Raw genomic sequence first — 13695 nt, 5'->3', positions numbered from 1 at the left:
CTCCCTCTCTGCACTGACAGGGGATGGGATTGGTGCAGAGGGGGCAAGGCAGGGGATGCTGGGAGGGGGCGGTGGTAGAGGCTAAACTTTACATCAGTCATTACACACCTCTCATTGCCGATATAAGCAGCAAAAGGATCTATTGCAGTCCCACCATATTCTCCTCAATGGCGATTGCCTTGAGGAATAAGGAGATTTGCCAAGGGGATGGGGGGCTGTTCCCTGGGGGAGCAGGGAAAGGCGCAGCCATGGTGCTACATGGTATAAAGTCCAAGTTCTGCTCTCTGTGCCGAGGGAAGTCGTTGTAGGAACCGCTCACCTAGCACACACTATAGGGTTTTCATGTCTCCATTTCTTTAAGGGTCACCAAAAATAATAATCACAGCAGGGTGAAGTCCCCCAACCTCTGTTTTCTCCTCAGTGCGGAGCCCGCTGGGTGAGAAAACTCAGTGCTCCCAGAGCTTGGGCAGCCAGGAGAGCTGAGGTGACCTCCAAAGCTTTTGTGAAGGCCAGTGTGTCCGATTTGCTAATCCTGACTTGCCAGGGCTGTTTGGACCTGCCTTCAGCAGGGAGGCAGACATGAAGGTGCTCAGAGCTTATCCAATGCTGCTTCCAAATCAGCCAGCAGGGACTGCTAGGCCCTTTCACTCTCTCTCTCTCTGCACAGGAACAGGAGCTTGGGAAGCACTTTGCCACATTACAACATCACTCCTCTCTAAGCCAGCACCCGAGCGTTCCCCCATGTCTTTGCATGTCACACTAAAACCACAGTTCAAACTCTGGTCTCCCCTGTGAGAGAACACTAGGCTGCTCTCAGCCAAGGTCTGGCATCCTGGCAGAGTCTGTCTCCCATGGCAACACTGCTTAATCGTCTCCTGCCATGCTGCCATTCTCACGGCCTAGCTTAGGAATGCTAGGCCCTTCTGATCAGCCTCAGTTCCATTTTGCTAGAGCAACGTTTCTCTGAGATCCTGGCAAGAGAAACTGCTCTGGCATGGGAGCTGTTGGAGTGGGCCAGTGCAGATGGTAAAAACAGAAGGGATAAGAAAATAAATATAAAAATGGTAGCATGAGGGGAAAAGTTGCCACATCAACATTCTGCTGCTTACATAATCTCTTCCTAAAGCCTGACAAACATTGCTCAGCACCTGGCAGGACATGGGAAAGGCTCCGCAGAACGTGCAAGATGGGCAGCCACAGCTCTCAGAGCAGCATTCAGCAGAGAGCATGTGGCTTGCACCCTCATATGCTGTGCTCAGCACTTGCTGTCCTGGCTAAGTGTTTTCAGATGGATCTCTAAACGTTTGCCGCGAGGTTGTAAATATTTCACAGGATGTTAAAAGCAGATTGTGCCATCTCTGCCCGCCTCCCACTCTCTCTCATTTTTCTTGTCCCACACTCTCCAGCCCTTCTTTTATCCTCCCCTTTTCACTTTCTTCTCTACATTGCTCTTACTTTTGAATTGATCCTTCCATTATTACTTGTTCAGCATCTACACTGTGCTCAGTGCTGTATGAGACCCAAAAAAAGACACAGGCCCCAAAAGGATTACAATATGAGTGCCTCCCGATCAGAAAAGCCATTTAGAATCACTCAACCCTTCCTTCCCACCCACAGATTCCTTCCTCCTCCCCCTCTCCATAGATTCCAAGGTCAGAAGGGGTCACTGTGGTCATCTAGTGGGACTGCCTGTATAATGCAAGCCAGAGAACTGCCCCAAAATAATTCCCAGAGCAGATCTTTTAGAAAAACATCCAAGCTTGATTTAAAAATTATCAGTGATGGAGAAATCACCATGACCCTTGGTGAGTTGTTACAAGGTTAATTACTCACTGTCAAAAATGTACACCTTATTTCCAGTCTGAATTTGTCTAGCTTCAACTTCTAGCTAGTGGATCGTGTTAGACCTTTCTCTGAGCATTATTAAAAATTTGTTCCCCTTGTAGATATTTGTACTGTGATTAACTCACCCCTTAACCTTCTTTGTGTTAAATTTAACAGATTGAGCTCTCTAAGTCTATCACTATAAGGCAGATTTTCTAATCCTTTAATCATTTCATGACTCTTTTCTGACCCCTCTCCAATTTCTCAACTTCCTTCTTGATTGTGGGCACCAGAACTGTACACATTATTGCAACTGTGGTTGCACCATGCCAAATATAGAGGTCAAATCTCTCTACTCCTATTCAAGATTCCCGTTGATGCATCGCAGGGTTGCATTTGCTCTTTTGGCCACAGCGACACACAGAGCTCATGTTCAGCTGATTATGAACTGCGATCCCCAAATCTTTTTCAGAATCACTGCTTCCCAAGATTGAGTCCCTAGGAATGTCCTTGCTGTTCTGAAATTGAGCTGTACCAAGTCACCAGTAGGGTCAGCAGCTAAGTCCATTTGGAGCTCTGTTTCCCACCCAAGTTGGCCATTCAAGCTGTACTATGCTTACCCTCTCCTGTTTCTTCTGGGAGTACAAATGGCACTGATGGAGTGACCCCAAGCTTTGCGTACATCCTAGTGAATTTGCTTGTATTGTAATTCATGTTCTTTTCATGGAAATTTATGCAATGGCAAAGACATCAAGCCGAAATGCCACAGAAGGGTTAAAAGTTCCCCAAGTCCTGCTTCTTCAGCAGCTGGAGTAGCAGCTGGAGAGTTAATTGCCCTAACATCCCAGAGGTTTTGCAGCAGATATCCTCTCTTAGGGTACTGGCTTTCCAGCGAGTAATGGGTTCACGTCAGACCTTTATTTATTATTTCTAAAGATCCATGGGTCCACTCAGCAGTCACAGCACGGACATGAACCAGGGAAAGCTCAGGCAGGCCCTCTGTGATCTTCCCTATGCAGCTTTGCCAATGCAACCATGTTTATTTCAGTCCTGGGCTAGCCCACAGCTTTGCAAATGCCCCTCAGTCACAAGCCAGAGGACCCCTGGCTATTCCAGACATGGCCTGAAATAGTGGTTGCAGTGATATTGGAACAATTTGTATAGTGGGGGTGCTGAGAGCCATTGAACTAAACTGTAAACCTTGTATATGATAGAAACCACTTCAAGCCAGCGGGTGCGGCAGCACCTTGAGCACCCCTAGTTCCAGCCCCCTGGAGTGATTGCCACTTGTACTAAGCTTTTGTGGCAAACCCCAGTTTAGAGTGAGATACCAATAAACTCATTCACATGTGGCTCAAGCCAGAAGTTGAACTCAGGTCTACAGCAGCAGAAGGTGAATGAACAATCCTGCTAGGTCTGCGCCCAGCTATATCTTTGTGCCTGGAGTACGGTAACAAGATTTCACCCTTTATTAAGGAGGCTGTATTACTTAGAACGTGGCTTTTCAATGGCAGAAATCTGGAGACTTTGTCCCTGGCCCATCCGTCATTATTTCATTATCACTAGAAACATACAATTAATACTTTGTGCTTTTTAGTACCTTCCTTTGGGGGATCTCAAAGCCTCTGTGGGACAGGCAGCATTACCTCTGTTTGTAAAATGGGGAAACTGAGGCAGAGAGATTGTGATTTGCCCAAGGTCATACGGATTCAGTGGCAGGGCTAGAAACTGAACCCACATATCCTGACTCCCAGTCACTTGCTAACCATTAGGCCATGCCCTCTCCTAGTTATCCTTGACTTGTGCAGCCTTGCTGCATATGGTAACTAGGGACACAATAGGCTCAGCACTGTGTTGTGTGTGAGGATAAACCACACATCTCAGTCCAAACTGTGCAGAGATAATGAAAGCCTCCTCCAGAATGAGGTATGAGGGAGGGAGAAAGGCAACCAGATGAGGGAGGGGATCCCTAAGTATGTCAGGAGGGTTGGTGTGTGCTTTGTAAATGGCGTGGTCCACACAGACGGCAGACTGATATCCCTGAGGTAAGCCAATGTGCTTTCCAAAGCAGCGTGCTAGCTACCAGCAGTGCGGTGACTGACTTAAAGAGAAGCAGAACCCCCACACAATCTTGGTCATTAGACCCGATTTGTACCGAATGCTACCCCAAGACACCCAGGTTACCCTCTACCCTCCACACAGTGGGATCATTAGTGTCCACCTCTCCAGCCACAAGAGGCTGGCAGACAGGACTCCTGTGTATCACCTCCTCCAAACAGCCACTGGCAGCAGCCCCCAGAGACCCACACTGCAGTGTCAGCAATGAGCCTAAACCCACAGCCTAGCTCAGAGGTGAGAGGGCAGGTTATCAAGACACACACACTGGGAAACTCAGCCCTAGCTAAGAACCTTGCCAGCCCTTTCCCTCTGGTGCAGCTATTAATGAATCCTGCGTGAGGGAAAAGCAGAGGTGAGGGTAGCTTTGTGCAGGGCGTGCCAGTCCTGGCACAGGCAAAGGCAATTCATTATGTTAACTGTTTTGCGGAAGGACTTAAGCAATATTCCAGAGACGTTCCTAGGAAGGTTTTAACTTCTCCAGAAGGGGCTCATGGGAGTCCTCTTGTTAATAGTTTGCCCTGGGGATTGGTTTGCTATTGAGCTCAGAACAAGCCACGGATGTCCCCTAAGTCCCCTTTCAGACGCAGTTCATTGGAATCGATCCACCCATCAGAGAGGTTTGAGGAAGCAAAGCTATCAGTGGGATTGCGGTTAATTCTGCGGAAGAGAGATGAGCAGTAAAAGCGATAAAACTGATGGATGGTCTATGCAGATATTTTAACCCTTTCCCTCCTGGGCAAAAGAGCCATGCAGCAAGGCAAGTTTTTTAAGGCAGAAGAGCTTGCTGGCATGCACCTGGATTTTTGCTGATCTCTGCCTGAGTTGTCTTTGGAGAGGTGTAGGCATGCAATAGCAGTGGTGGGGAGAGAGGGGACGAGGGAGTGACAATTTAGGACTCTGTTAGAAAAGTCTTAAATGAAGAGCAGGGCAGACAGAAGCAAAGAAGGGGGGAGATTGAATGCTGGGTGTTACAGATTAGAAAGCCTCTCCCAGCAGGGAATGGAGCAAGAGCCTCCCACCGGGGAAGATCATAGCTGCTCTAATCCCAGGCTTTCCCAGCAGAAGTTTCCATAGGAGCAATAGAGTATGGGGAACTAAGGGACTTCAGTCTCCACCTCCCCAGCAGGAGGTGCTGTTGGGAGTAGTAAAATACAGTACTGCGGCTTGCAGGGGAGCCCACAATTACTTCAGTCCTAGACTCTCTCAGAAGTCACTGTAAGAAGCTGCCGAAGCACTAGCTGTGGGGGAGATCGCTGCCATTCCAACTCCAGCAGAAGCAGCTGGAAAACGTAGTGCAAGACCGGCTCAGTCACAGCTCTCTAGCGCCAGCTTCTCCACACTGTACTGAATGGGATGGGGGCAGTGGCTGTGGGGTGGGGGAACTCTCAGCTGTTCCCTACAGACACAGTGTAATTCAACCTAAATCCATTGCTCTAGTTTCACAAACAGTGACCAGCAACATTCTGGCAATGGCAACCCACACTTGAGAGGAGCCACCTCCCTTGCATCAGTTCCTCTGAAAAAATTTGGATGCAAAGCCTACATGAAGCAAAGGGGAGGAAAGGTAATGAAATCCCCCTGCTCCCACCAAAACACCTATCATGTGTCCATGCCTCACTGAATAACCCCATCATCTTACTAGTGTAACTCTTGTTCACCTACCCACCATCCCATCTGTGGTCCTTCCTCATCATGGTCATGCCATAGTCATACTGTCAGCTCTTGGGGGAAGGAACCCTGTCTTATAAGGCATTAAACAGAGTTTTGGGTGCTTGAAAAACAACAATAACAATCATTCCTGATGATGGTGATGTTCAGATCATCCTTGAGTCCCAGTGAGAGAGGCCTAGCTGAGTAAGACCCAGTGCAAGAAGAATCTCCAATTAAGTAATTTCTAAATGGGACACAGATACAGAAGAAATTATTTTGATACTGAAAGCATTTCTCTGACAAAACCCTCTGAAGTCAATTGGAAAGAAGGACATCAGCCTGACGTGCAGGTCCCTGGGGCTCACTGGGGTTCTGCTCTATGAAAGCAGATCACAATAATGCCTGGGACCGGTTTGGCTTGGGTTTGTTTCTAGGGTTTAATTTGGCAGAGCCTTGAGGTAGGAACCCAGGACTGAATGAACTTGAAAACCAAATTCCATTCTCTCCACAGGAGAAGGAGGTCTTCTCTAGGAGGAGGTTGGGGTCCATTAGTGTAGGAAGAGAAGCCCACATTGGTCGATCTACAGGTCTATTGATGCAGCTATCATAGAAGCTCAGGACATAGAACCAGGGAAAGAACAACTGTAGGACTGAATTCCCCCCTTACTCCATGAATTATGGTTGATATTACTCTGGGAGTAAACTTTATAGCTCATTTATGAAGCTATGTAGTGAAGGAAAATAAAATCCTCACAATGCAGACTGACCTCCGAGTCCAGGTCTCAGCCGATTGTCATACCCATCCAACAGCCGGTCCAAAATGCGTGTGAAGATGGTGATATTGTCCTTGCTGTCATCAACAATATCTGGACCGTGCTTCTGAGAAAGCCTGGGGAAAGAAGAGAGAGATAAAAAGAGAAATCGGACTAGAAATTCGGTCTTGATATGCCCTGAGCTCTTGTTTTAAACAAAGATGTTCATTCAGACATGGCCTGCCTCTGCAGCCTTGCGCTGCAGTATGTTTTATGTTTGTCCATAGTATAACGTGTGTAGGAGGCTGATTGCAAGAGACATCACACCTACTCCAGTCCCAGCCTCTTTTCCTTGTAGCCACTGCAGAGGCTGACTGCAGAGATCTCACTGCGATTTTACCCATTTAAAGTTGCTGTATGGGGGTGCTGGCAACTAAAGTGCTAGAATCAACTAGTCAGGTGGGGAATGGTTTAGGAGTCCTGGTTGGGAGAATCATCTTCCCCTGTTCCAGCATCTCCCACTCAACATCCGAATGGAGAAAGGTTTACCAGGAGCTCAGGAGACACCACTGTTACTCCAAACCCAGTTTCTCCCAGTAGGAGACGTTTAGCAAAAGATGCAGAAGAACTCATGGATAGAGGAGTTTACAGGCTCTCCACTTTAGGAGGGGACATTGCAAAGTTCAGCTACAAGAAGTTGCAAGGAGACAGAAGGAAAGATTAAGAAGCCTGGGCATGCAGCATGATAGATAAAGAAACACAGGAAGGTACAGAGATGAATGGGTGGTTTAGCGGATGAATTGCTAGAAGTGGTGCAGGAGTCTCCTCTGGTGGAGGTTGCAGTCCAGCACTGACAAATCGATGCATTACTGCTAAACAGAGAAATAAATGACTTGGGAGCCGCAGCTTGATTAAGATGGATGAATATGCCAAATGGGAAAGACACCAGTGCTGGCTGCGGGGGGTTGTAAATTATACAGGTGCATTTGCAGAGCAGCACTCCTGGATCCATATTAGGGGGCTGGTGGAGCAGCTTTGGTCGTATTCCTACCCATGACTCTGCACATTTAATTTGTTTTCTCCCGTTCCTTCCCTCTCTTTCTGATTTTTTTTCTCTTTTACTCTGAATGTTTCTATTTTTCTTCATCCACTTAAGTGTTGTTTCTTGGGTGCTGCTGCATTAGGGCTGATTTGTAGGATGGGCAGCTTCCCTTTGTGGTGCAGACAACAAGAGGGAACGCACATTCCCAAACTGCAGGCTTCGATTTCGCTTCCTCCTTCCCCAACGTGTTTCTTTTAGGAAAGTGCTAGCGGTGCTGCAGTGGCTAGGAGCTTCCGGCATGCCTGTGCCGGACTCCATTCTAGCTTGTCAGACGGGTCGTGCATTCATCTCTCTAACAGTGTCGCTAAGCCTGCTGGATGAAGCCACCACCAGCGTGGTACAATGATTACTAGCCTAGCCAATCTCCTACCACCACAGCTAGTTAGTGACAGAACAGCCTCACAAGGTTCAGAGGAGCACCCCCAGAGGTCCATAGGCCTATATGAACCTCAGCCAAACTAGCCAGAGATTTTGGCTTAGGACGCGACAAGGAAGGGTCTGAAAGCTCATGAAAACAGGCTCTCATAAGAGACCTGTCATTTGCTGGAAATACAAGAACAGTATCTTCTCAATGTATTTTAGTACTTCTAGTCTGACACAGGAAATGCAGAGCCTGGGCAAAATGGAAGAATAGTGAGGGGAGGAATGGTGGCTAGCATTTTCAAGACCAATTGTATAGCATGGGGTTTGGTTAGAGGGTCACACTTTATATTACAGATACACTTATAAATAGTTTATAAAGGGCCAATAAATGACAAATAATAGAGCTGGTCAGGAATTTTCCATCTAAATGCAGTTATTTTGTTTATTTTTGTGCAAGTGGGGTTGACAGAAAATTCAGTTTCTGCAAAATCTAAATTGTCCCGTGAAAAATTTTGATTTGGCCAACATTTCTTGACTTTGTATCAGGAAAAATCAAAATGCAATATTTTGTGGAGGGTCAGGTTGACCTGAATTGACACACTTCAGTTTGTTGACCCTAACTGAAATGTTTCATTTCAGGTCTGTTTGACATCAGTCTGTGTTTGCTTGTGCTGCTGCCTACCTCGTGGAGTATTTGAGTGCCCCAGTTCTCCTCTTTGAGACAGACTCCCTGGCTAGACTACATCTCCCATGATGCACCACAGTCTCCAGTCTTGTTGAGCTGACATGATGCCTCATGGCAGTCACATGACCATGGTATATCAGAGATTTAGTCCAGCCCATAGAGGAGAATGGGACCAGAGGCACTTGAAGTACAACTCGTATAAGGCATTGTGGCAGCTGAAAGAGATATAGAGTAATGTCCATCCAAGCCAAAATGAAATGTTTTTGTTCTGGAAAGTCAAAAGGTTTTGTTTTTAATCAGAAGTGTCAAAATGAAACATTTCATATAAGTTTTTTTGGCACTTTCCATTCTGTAAAAAAAATAAATATATATGGACTTTTTGTACAGATTTGGTACAAAAACCAATTTTAAAATATCCATGGGACAGAAATCTGATTTTCAACTAGGTCTAATAAAGAGCCATTTTTAATAAGTGGGACTGTAATAGTGCAATTGGAATAATATCCCACAGGTTGCTTAACAATGGTTTTAACTATCTGTCCCACCTTCTGCTGATGTGCTCATAACCATCTAGAACTCATGAAATGTATATCTGTATCATGCTAACAACAGCTATTAAGAATTTATTATTGCTTTATAAGCTATTTAAAATGCAGCCTTAATATAAAGCGTGACAGGATAGCGTTTTAAGAGCAGTGCCTGGCAGAGGTTCACGAGTGATTGGCAAATTCATCTTGTCGAATTTTGAACCTGTTTTGCTTTGTTTGAGGTTTGAAATTTTAACTCAGACTGGAAGACTGTGGGGTTCACATCTCGCTTAGAAGACTGTGAAAAAGCAGCACGGCTGGGGAGATAAAATTTTCAAAGGAAAGAATCAGGAGCATCTCTATGTGGAACCATATTTGGGGCATCTGCTTGGTCCAGCATAGCTTTGGAGAGGGGCTCATCTATCCTTAATATAAAGCAAAGGCTGCCCTTTGGCTAAGGAAAAACAATGGGACAAATTGATCCTTCTCCTGCCCTGACCAAGTCGGACTGGAGGGTGCAGAAATAATGAATGAAAGGAGAACTGACAGCAGATGAACAAGACCAACACATGGCCAACAGAATGTGAGATGATGACATGCATGTGAGGGACAGAGGTGGAGTTAGGAGCTGAGAATATGCAACGAAGGGGCAATGAAGAGCTCTGAAGGGATGCAGGCCAGTTCAGACAGTGCTACCAAGCCTACAGCCAGAAGGGCTGCAAGGTCAGGCAGGAATGCTGGCAGGGTGTTTATAGCTCATGGCCTAGCAGTGAGTGGCGTGGAATACAAGCTGCTTCATGCTGACTGACAGCTTAGTGGGACTCCATGTTTCCCCCTTTATTGTGGTCCTAGCGGAGGCAAATCACAGGCTTCCCATCATCTTGAAAAAGGAACCTCCAGGTGCTATTCCCTGGGCTCTAACTACCTGCTCAAACACACACACACACACCCCAGTTCTGGACCCCATTTCCTGTTCCACCCACACTGGCCTTAAGGGGCTGAATTTTCCTCTGCTAGTTAGCATGGCTCAGGTGTTTGGGATGGAGATGAAGATAGTTCACTGGACGTTTGGCTTTACAGCCCTGGAGGCCAAGTGTAGATTTCTTTGGATTGGTCTTGTTGGGCTGAAGAGGTCTGAAACGAGGGGAGGGCAAGAAGTATAAGAGTGTGGCGTAATGGCAGGTAGATCAGAGGGACAAGCAGGTACGTAAGAAGAGGTGACAGACCGCAGGAGAATGCCAGGTCAGAGTGAGATGGAGGAAAATTTGGATCTATGATGTGGAACAAAAGAGCATGGGATAATATCATGTCTTTGTGGGTTGGAGGGGAATTGGGATCTGTAACAAGGCCCAAGACAAGGGGAGAGAGAGGACCAGAATGCAAAAAGGCTGCCTATAGATAGCAAGGTTAGCAAGCAGGGCCCCTCGCAGGCAGAGCACAGGCCGGCTTCCAGTGTGGCTCCAAAACTATCTACTATCTAAGTCACTACTTTCAGCACAAGGTAGAAGGACTTCATGACAAATGAATGCCCAGATTCCCAGGTTAGAGACAACAGAAGAATAAGTGGTTCACTTCCACCACCTTAATCTAAATTGCAGTGGCTCTTGCTGCCACCCTTGTCACCAGGGGCCTGTCCGTGTTTACTTTGCAATGAAAACCCAGCACAAAGGGAAGGGTTTATCTTGGGCAGGGAATGGAAATGGAAGGAAAGCTCACGTTGGCAGTTTACTGCTCCCTCTGCACTAGTGACAGCGGTGCTGAGATCTGCACTAGTGACAGCGGTGCTGAGAGCACGGAGGTAGTGCAGCTGGAGGAACAGCAACTCAGCAAGTGTTCTGGCTACTGCGCCGAAGCCCATTTACTGTGTCAAAGAACAAAACGAAGCCTTTCTCCGCAGCTTAGAGACAAGGGGGGTTATTGCCTCTCAGGAAGAGTCGAGCAGTTTTTAGAGGGAGGTTTTCATGTGCAGTAAGGGAGAAGGAGCCATTTTAGCTCCCTGGTTTAACTGCAGTGAGAGTGTGCATGTGTGTGCACAAGGGCACGTATGCACATGTAGGCACGCGAGCACCTCTCTCTCTCTGTTTACACAAGTGTGTGCACAGGTAGGTATGCACTTGTAAGAACGGGGCATAGATGTATAAGCATGTGTGCTTGAGTATGTGCAAAACAAATATGTATCAGTGCATGTGTACAAATGAGAACGTGTGGGGAGACTGAGTATGCAGAAGAGAAGGCATGTGGCAGGTGTGCACGAGTGTGTATGTGGGATAAGTGCAAATGAATGTGTTTGCACGATTCTGTACACATAAAAAAATTAAATCTAGGGTGACCATATTTCCCTATGCTGAATACGGTAAAACACCTGGTAAAATTACTCGTATTAAAGCGAGTTCAGTGGCAATCAATCAGAACTATGCAGTACAAACGTTCAAATTAACATCAAGTTGACTGAGCCCCTGTTAAAAAGAAATACTGCGTAGTTGGATTCTTTTTATTTACCTTCTTATCTTTAAGGCTTTAGGGCAGTGGTTCTCAAAGCCGGTCCGCCGCTTGTTCAGGGAAAGCCCCTGCCAGGCCAGACCGGTTTGTTTACCTGCCGCGTCCGCAGGTTCGGCCGATCGCGGCTCCCACTGGCCGCGGTTCGCCGCTCCAGGCCAATGGGGGCTGCGGGAAGCGGCGCAGGCCGAGGAATGTGCTGGCCGCCGCTTCCTGTTGCCTCAGGAAGACACTGTGCCAGGTACCAGGAGAAGCAGGTCCATCCTTACACAGTGTTGAAAGGCAGTTAACACCTCCAGGCTGCTGTTAACCACCAACATAACCCAGCAGCCTCCTGTCCCCCAGCTACAGTGCAGGCAGGAGGGGGTTAAGCTCTAAGGATGCATTGTGCACCAGGGCCCAGGGAACCCGACTGCAGGGGCATCAGCGAACCTTGCCAGAGAGATGGCTTAACAGGAGAGGATGCCTGGGGACTGAGCAGCCCCGTGCTACACTCCCTAGGGGCAGGACTCAGGGCAAGGGGATGGTGGGTGAAGAGGGTGCTAAGCCCCTGCCCAGGGGCTGCTGTGGAGCCTGCAGGTTCGGGGCATGAAGAGATTAGAAATCGCTCCCCACCCCACTGCCACTCCAGAGCTTAGCTAAAGGGCAGAGAGGCTTCCCCATGCCAGTGTTGCACGGGGCTTTGGCACATGCAGGGCTCGGCTCCTCCTGGGCAGCGAACTGGGCCGGAGGGTCTTGGGCTTTCCCGGGGCGCCAGCCCAACCCAAGGCAGTGGGGGAAGGAAGGAACCTGCCAGCCAGGCTCTTGCTGAGGTCAGTGCTCTGACCAGGGGCTGGTTCTTCGCACAGCACTGGGAGCACCGGGGTGGATATGGAGGAGCAGCAGGGCTGCGGGGGGACAGTGGGCGAAAGGGAAAAGCAAGGACAGGACAGTGAGAGGGGGAGCACATAAAGGGCTGATGGGTGAGCAGCAGAGGGGATACAAAACTGGCCGCTGCCTGGCGCCTGCCTGCACTCACCAGCCACCACAGCTCGCAGCCACTGCCAGCCAGAAACAGGATGGGGGGCAGGGCCCTGCTGGCCGAGAGCCAGCACGCAGCAGGAGCTGCACTGACGGACCAGCAGGGGGAGCGGCCTGCCCTGCACGCTGCAACTTTGCCCCGCCACCAGCCTTGCACACCCACCCTCATCGTCAGCCACTGGACCCCCCACTCACTGGTGGTGGGTGGGTAGCTTGTGAGCAGGAATCCAGCCAGCAGCAGAATCCGCCAGTATTCATGGGAGTTGGAGGGGGAGAGACAGAATATACGGGACAAGTTGCCTATTTTTAAGGAAAAGTTGGGACACCTGCAGGAGGGCTTTAAAAATGGAACATCTGGTCACCCTAATTAAACCAAATATTGCTGCCAAGGATGGATGCAGTGTGTGTATTTGTACATATATATCTATCTATCTCCAAAGGGATTTTTACTTGGGGATCTCCTTATTCCTCACCACTGCCCACATAGACTGTTCTGTGCTGGGCCTTCCTCTGTTTAAAAGGAGATCATCCCTCCTGACAGTCAACCACAAGGGGTCATTTGGGAGGCACAGCGGAGTGTTATGCTGCCATTGGACTATATAATGATGTGATTACAGGTGGCCAATTATGGACAAATGGACTCTCATTTTCTCTGTTCAGAACAGTTCTATAAATGCAAGAAAGCAAGTAAGGTCAGGCAGTAGCATCCCAGATCTTGGGCTACTGGGCAAGTCCAGGAACCACTAACCAAAGCCAAGAACTCCATCCAAGATCAATGCATTTTTTTTCATTGTCATTTACACTTGTAACAGTCAAACAGCTGAATCAATTTCATTTTTCAAATGTTGTGAACGAAATATTTATTTATTTTTTTTAAAAAAGGCCTGGAAGCAATCTGCCAAGTTTTAGCCCAGAGCGAATTGCTCATGGGCCAAGTTAGAAAATTAGTTTTTGTCATAAAAGTGCTGACATTACCTTAGCTATAGCGGCTTGAACAATGCTAATGTAATCCCAGTCACTCTCAGCTACCAGGGAGTGAACATTCCAAGGGGGTGGGGGGGCTTGTTTTATGTTATGCTAGAATATTGCATGCGGCCAAGGAAAACAGATACTTGTGCAGCAGCAAAATACTGCATATGGAGGATAGTGCAATCAACA

At 47.8% G+C, this 13695-nt stretch overlaps 1 protein-coding gene across 1 annotated transcript in view; it reads right to left on the bottom strand.

Annotated features, from left to right (window-relative positions):
• Nucleotides 1-13695, bottom strand: part of GABRA3 (gamma-aminobutyric acid type A receptor subunit alpha3) — a 138000-nt gene that overhangs the window by 107455 nt on the left and 16850 nt on the right. Inside the window, exon 3 of the mRNA XM_048863788.2 lies at nt 6360-6481. Within this exon, the coding sequence (XP_048719745.1) occupies nt 6360-6481 (122 nt within the window). The remainder of the gene's footprint in view (nt 1-6359; nt 6482-13695) is intronic.

Source organism: Caretta caretta, chromosome 9, assembly GCF_965140235.1.
Source record: "Caretta caretta isolate rCarCar2 chromosome 9, rCarCar1.hap1, whole genome shotgun sequence".
Taxonomy (NCBI): Eukaryota; Metazoa; Chordata; order Testudines; family Cheloniidae; genus Caretta; species Caretta caretta.
Note: the sequence above shows the minus strand (reverse complement) of the source record. Positions and strands in the feature narration are given on the sequence as shown.